At 36.2% G+C, this 7,262-nt stretch overlaps 1 protein-coding gene across 6 annotated transcripts in view; it reads left to right on the top strand.

Moving 5' to 3' along the window:
• The first annotated feature begins 351 nt into the window (after positions 1-351).
• LOC106464407 (tyrosine-protein phosphatase Lar-like) overlaps positions 352-7,262 on the top strand; it is a 129,545-nt gene continuing 122,634 nt past the window's right edge. For 2 of the 6 annotated variants that reach the window (XM_022392100.1, XM_022392103.1), the window contains exon 1: positions 355-654. In XM_022392100.1, coding sequence (XP_022247808.1) covers positions 579-654 — 76 coding nt within the window. In that variant the 5' untranslated portion in view covers positions 355-578. Of the gene's footprint in view, positions 655-7,262 lie in introns of all 6 variants that reach the window. The other 4 variants (XM_022392101.1, XM_022392099.1, XM_022392102.1 and 1 more) reach the window with 4 other exon arrangements.

Genomic DNA, 7,262 nt, shown 5'->3' with positions numbered 1-7,262 from the left:
GATTGAAACCGGGTTCATCAACGATGGTACACGTGAGGCCATTGCGTGCCCTCGAGATTGAATAAGCATTACATGCTTGTAAAAGGTGTTGTGTTCCTTAAAGGTGCATCATCTTTGTGTAGCTCAATATGTGTAATATAATATGGAATATGAAACGTGGAATTATTCTTGTAACCAGAAAATACTGTGCGTAATGAACCAGCGTGAAAACAGATCTTCAACTCGGGAGTGTTTCGGTTCATGAGGTGAAACCAGGGTTTTATATTTTAGAATTACTTTTAATCTGTGTGATCTGGTAGTCAAAAAGAAAACCGCCTCTTCGCCAGGTTGTGGTAAGGTGTTTCGTTTTCATTAAATCCTCCGGATGTTTCAGTGAGCAAGAACTGGGATTCACACCATCCGCCAATATCTACTGATAAAGATTTATCCATACACCTTTATATATATTAATATTATTATTATTATTTACGTATAAGTTAACCTGTGAACACTTTGTCACGATTTTTCTTTCTATGGTTTTGGTTTTTGTTTTAGGTTTCAGGCTGACATAACAAGTCTCCATCGTATCATCTTTAAAGATGTTACCTAACATAGAGGCATTTTCTCTCTTCCTATTCCTAATTTACTCAGTGGCCCCCCCTACCTCGGCTGATGGTAAGTAAGCATTTTAATATGTGTATGTATATATAGTCACTTAAGTGGACAGTTGTTGAGAAATTTTCGAAAACATTCTAATGAAAGAATGCAAGTGAAACTGTTATCGGTTTCTTACATTGAATAACAAAACCACTGTTTTATATAGGGTGCGAGTGAGATAAGAAATCGATAACACAAGTCACACAGTTTGTTATTCAAAGGCCACTGTAGAATACACGAAAAGCTTTTCAATTTTCAATACTGTACACACATCATATTTTAAGCATATGATATTTAAATACGTAAATTCAAATAATCTGTAAGTATTTATATAGGTTTACTTTATTTTGTTCAGAACTTTCTTCAGAGCTGTTTTGTGTTATTGATTTCTTGTTGTTTTTGTTTATTTTCATGGTATTTTTATGCACATAGTTATCTAATTAAAAACGCTAGTTCTGTAAAGTATGTCTAAAGTACCTGCATAGAAATGTGTCTAGTAAAGTGAAGATTTTATAAAGCTGACATCATCTCAGAGTTCAGATGGTTGATTGGCATGTATCATGAAAACCTTTTATGTTAAACCGCCAAGAACGTCAGTCGTAGGGCTAATAAGCTTCTCTAGGATCTGGATTTTGTACAATGAACTGGCAGGTTGAGTATCATACCGACGTAAAATTATCATAAGAGAAAATAGTTGATGGATTTTATATCCCAGTTGCTGTATTGATAAGTAATTAGGCTACTTTACATGTGGTAACTCAATCACTGTGGTAATCAGTTATGGAGCTCTTTTTACATTTTCTAACAAAGTCACTACTGATAAATAACGAATCATTACATTTTCTAACAAAGTCACTGCTGATAAATAATGAATTATATATATATATATATATTGTAATGTAATTTCTGTGATCGTTAAAACAAAACTGAATAATGTTACCGCGTTTTAACACAACGAGATTAAATAATGATGAAACAAGGTCACATTTTCCTTCGTTTAAGAATGTTTTAATAGTTCACTAACTATTTTCCAGTCTTTCCACCAGATAGCTTCCAAAGTTTGACCTAGAAATCTAAGACTATAATTTTCAAAGATGTATTTTTACTTATGGCAAAATTATTAAGGCTATCAGCCGTCGTTCCCAATTTGGAACTACTGACCAGAGGGAAGGTAGCCAGTTAGCAGCATGATACCTCCCACAATTCACGTTAAGGGATTGATTGTCACTCTTATAATGCACCCACAGCTGAAAATGCTGGGAATATTATTTCGTATCGCACAGCCTCGAACCTAGTGCGCCAACTCCGAAATCCTGAGCTGTACCTGCGCCCCACATTTATCAAGCATGTATTTGATTGAAGTCTTTGTTTTTAATCTTAATAACTTATGTTTTAGTCATGAACATATCGCTGAGATACGAGTAAATTATTAACATTTTTCTAAGACGTACGTATCGTATACGATAACATCAAAATACGTGTGATGTCTCCTCCTCAGCTATTTCATAATTTAATAAGTCTCCTTATTAAAGTCAGGTATACAGTTGCTTCTATTTCCCGTATCGAACCGGCCAAAGGTGTGTCCTGTTCTACAAAACAGACGCATTAAGGCTATGTTCTAGAAATGCTTTCTTTTGTTTTCTTATAAAAAGTATATGCTCCAAGACTGTAACCAAGGGATTGGATTAGTTGAAGAGTTTTTATCGTAAAGCAATACTTGATGGATGTAATGTAAGAGCCATAGGACTTCGTGACTTATAAATTATTCCTTAATCTGCAGAGCTTCAAACTGTTCTCTTTAAGAGGATGAACTTCCCAAGTCATATAACGTTTGGTGCGTAGAGTGGGTGACGATACACAGTGTCAGTGATAAAACAGAATGATTTCTCTTCATCATACTGAAACAGAGATACATAATTAGATAGATAGTCAGGCAAATAGACAGATGGATTGAAGTAAGTAGACGAATATGATAGAAATAAACAGTTGGGCAAGTAGAAGGATCAATGGATTACGGCTAGGGAGAAATGATAGATAATTCGACAGGACGTATACTAAAGTGTCGAGTTTTGGATGCTGTAGGGGAATTATTGCAGTTGGTTAAAATATGAGTAAAATTGGATCGCTTCATAAATTATGGTGCTCTCTCGGGTATATCTTTTCTTCACAAACATGTAACGTAGGTGTTTCCTTGAAATCTGACACTTAAGTGTTTTCGTGGAGTTCAACTCGTAGGTTTTTGTACGTGAGCTGACAACAGATTGTTGGTATAATACTGAAGTTGTAGTTTGGATAATGCGATGTTGTAAAGGTCATTCTGAACTCTTTCCACTTCTTCACTTACAACGATTGTATGTTGTAGTTGGCGTAAGAACAACGACCTGAATTGTATTACAAAATAGATATATTCAATCAGACTCTATACGAAACTTGTTTGTTTAACATTTCATTTTCTTTTTCAGGGTCTTTAAATGTGAAATTGAATATTTCAAAGAATGATTGTGTTTTTAGGAAAGAAAGATGTGTACGTTATTTATTCAGAAGGTTCAAGTAGCTGTGGTACACTCTGATTACAACGCAAAGTTATGCAATCGAAGAATGGTCAGGGTAGGTAGAATAGGAATTTGTTCAGACACCACAGGACCAGTCGCGATGCATATTTCTCCTGCTGCTGAGGAAGGACTGGGATACGTGAAATAGAATTTCTTAAACCAGCGCATGTAGATCCCAGTAGAATCGTAGTGGGATTATTTTTAATGTGGAATGACATGGATACGTGTGCAAGTAGTTCTTTAGGCTGGCAGCAAGGATGTATAATTACGCGAGCATCTGTTTTCAGCTTATGGCGTAATTATAGACTATTCCAATTACTTGATGATCCGAATACTTTGAAATATGTATCGTAAAAGAACAGGCTTTTAGATTAAATCATTCTAGGCTTAATAGTTAGTGTGTGATGAAAATCGCGAGATGAAATTCTTCAATAGCAAAAAACAAAAGTAATGATAATTTCTGGTTTTTAGTTAATAGTTTTTATATACCTCTTTGTCCATGTAGGGACTTATTATCAGCAATTCACATGCTTTAACTATCAGTACATATTATATATTAGAATAATCAAACGTGGCCAACGCTGTACTCTTTATGAAACCGGTGTGTCAACCTGGCTTTGTAATGGTTATGGGTGAACAGACACCTGATTGAAGACTGGTCATAAAGTTATAGACATGCGTTCAATATTTCCTCCTTTGTAGAATTGCACGTATTCTTTATTTCAGTAGGAATATCACGCGTTTTCATGGAGACGGAGTTGAAGTTGTGTTTTACAATCCCAGTTTTGTGCATTAACTTACAGATAATTGTGTAGGTTTAGTATTTCTTATTTTATGTAAGTTTGTTGTATTTTTACACGTTGTCATACATGCAACGATAAAATTCAATATAGTTGTCGTGTCTGCAACATTTTCTTTTCGCAAGTTACGTCTGATAACTGCTAAACTTTTATTTTTTGTTCTGATTTAGCGACATCTACACAAGGAACAATCTGCTCTGTCTATTATGTGGAATCAAACCCCGGATTATAACGTTGTAAGTGCGTAAACGTACCGCTGACCCACATGTAAGCAACAGCTAGATATCGTTACTAGTTCCATGTAGCTCTCAGTGGCTCAGCGGTAAATTTAAAGGCTTAAAATGCTAAAAACCGGGTTTCGATACCCTTGATACACACACAGCGAAGATAGCCCATTGTGTAGCTTTGTGCTTAATAACAAACAAAGCTTCGTGTGAGAAACAATTCTGCTATTAACACTCCCCCAGAACACATACCACACTGACTACGAAGATAATAGCAACTCCAACACCGTGGGCACCTAGTGGTCACGTGGTACCGATTATGTTTTGTTTAAACCAATTGATTTCATTTATTATTTTGTGTTTGTTTTTATGGCATCATACAAGTTACATGCCCCCCCCCCCCCAGTAGCACAGCGGTATGTCTGCGGACTTACAACGCTACAATCCGGGTTTCGATACCCGTGGTGGGCAGAGCACTGTACTTGGTGCTTAATTACGAACAAAACAAAATCAACAAGTTACACTTGAGAAAAGAATACTTACGTAAGAGTAACTATTTTGGTGTCTCTTCTTCTTGCTTATATGCATGTTTATCGGCACGTCGTTGGTGTTTTTAAACAAAAAAAATAAAATGTTTTTGAGTGGATTGAATCATATTTGTACGGTCGCCATGGTAGCAAACTCATTTTCTATACCAGTTACCGCGGCACTGACACACAGGATTTCTCTCGCCCACACGTAAATCGCTACATCCCAGCAATTCATATTTTAAATTATAGCGTTATGATTAACTTTTCTGTAAGCGTGGGTGATTTCAACAGTTCTATGAAAGTTAAAGGTTTAGGATATTAATTTTGTTACAGAGTTATAATGGAGTATTATCAGGTGGTAACAGATTTATTACACAACTAAGCAGTACATCTGTACTGCGTCAAACTTTTTAAACATATTTCCTGTATCTGAAGAATTTCTAATACCTCGTTCAAGTTGTAGATTAACATAAGTGTCACTAATTACTTACATAATGTAAAAGACCAGCCAGTTCCCACTTTATATCCTTGTGTATCCCATAGCTAGACTTACTAGACCAACCAGCACCCACTTTATCCAGCTATCTATCCATTAGCTAGAATTACTAGACCAATTAGGGTCTACGTTATCCAGTTGTCTATCAATTAGCTAGAATCACTAAACCAATTAGGGTCAACTTTATCCAGATGTCTGTCCATTAGCTGGACTCACTACACCAATTAGGGTCCACATTATTCAATTGCCTATCCATTCGCTAGACTTACTAGACCATGTCCCCTGGTGGGATAGCAGTAAGTCTACGGAATTGCAACGCTAGAATCAAAGGTTCGATTGCTCTCGGTGGACACAGCAGATACACGCCCACTTTATCCAATTGTGTATCCACTGGCTAGACTCACTACACCAATTACGGTCTGTTTTATTCAACTGTCTATCCATTATTTAGATAGATTCACTAGACCAACTAAGATCCACTTTGTTCAGTTATCTATCCATTAGCTAGACTTATTAGACCAATAAGGGTCCACTTTATTCAGTTATCTATATATAGCTAGATCCATTAGACTGACTAGGGTCCACTTTATCCAGTTGTCTATTCATTAGTTAGATTCACTAGGCCAATTATGGTCCACTTTATTCAGTTGACTATTCATTAGCTAGCCATATTAGACCAATTAGGGTGTACTTTATCCAAATGTCTATCCATTAGCTAGACTCATTAGACCAATTAGGGTCCACTTTATCCGGTTGTCTGTCTATTAGCTAGACTCATTAGATCAATCAGGGTCCACTTTATTCAGTTGTCTATCCATAGGTAGACCCACTAGAGCAGTTAGAGTCCACTTTATTCAGTTGTCTATCCGTTAACTAGAATTACTAGACCAACTAGGGTCCATTTTATTCAGATGTCAATCCATTAGTTAGACTTACTAGAACAATTAGTGTCGACTTTATTCAACTCTATACATATTAGCTAGTCTTACTAGTCCAAATATAGTCCACTTTATCCAGCTGTCTATCTATTAGCTAGACTCACTAGACCAATAAGGATCCACTTTATTGAACTGTATCTATTAGTTAGGCCTACTAGACCAATTAGGGTCCATTTTATCCAGCTATATATTCAATTGTCTATCTGTTATTTACACTCACTAGACCAATTACAGTCCACTTTACTCAGTTGTCTATTCTTACTAGACCAACCAGCAAACACTTTATCCAGTTGTGTATCCATTAGCAAGACTCTCTAGACCAGTTAAGGTCCACTTTATTTCGTTGTCTGTTCCATAGCTAGACTAATTAGGATTCACTATATCCGACTGTGTATCCCATAGGCTGATCTGTTTATGACTTTATACAATCATGTGCCTAGATGTACGAGATCATTTAGCGTCCACTTCATTCGCTTATATTTTCCAAAAGTAGACTAAGTAGGCCAACTAGGTAGAGCCCATGAATTTATCCTTCTAGTTGCCTATACCATAGCTGGACCAGCTAGAGCCCACGAATGTATCCTTCTAGTTGCCTATACCATAGCTGGACCAGCTAGAGCCCACGAATTTATCCTTCTAGTTGCCTATACCATAGTTACTATACTATTTTATAAGAACCACTGTATGTTAATAAAGACAATGTAACCAAACAAACTGACCAGATCATTTGTTACTACAGCAATATTTATGGTCTGAACGTTTTTTAATGTTATGAATTAGTGTACAAGAACTCTAAAACCTGTAATGATTATATTGCATTCAATTCTTATTTGGGTGTTTGCGTATTGTTTTATGAGAGACATGCAATTTCAGGGCCATTTCACGAGTGTGTTGCCTTGGGTTAGACTCAACAAGCATCTTCAGAGCATCAATATCAATCCCAACATGTCGTCCCCTGCCTTCACAATTTTTAAGGCTAAAGTCACCTGAACGAAATTTGCTGAACCATCTTTGACACTTATGAACGGTCAAAACATTTCCATAAACTCTTTTGATATTATTTGAGGCTACAGAGGCATTGTTTCC

This window comes from Limulus polyphemus, unplaced genomic scaffold, assembly GCF_000517525.1.
Source record: "Limulus polyphemus unplaced genomic scaffold, Limulus_polyphemus-2.1.2 Scaffold1641, whole genome shotgun sequence".
Taxonomy (NCBI): domain Eukaryota; kingdom Metazoa; phylum Arthropoda; class Merostomata; order Xiphosura; family Limulidae; genus Limulus; species Limulus polyphemus.
The sequence above is the reverse complement of the archived record's forward strand: the minus strand, read 5'-3'. Positions and strand labels throughout refer to the sequence as shown.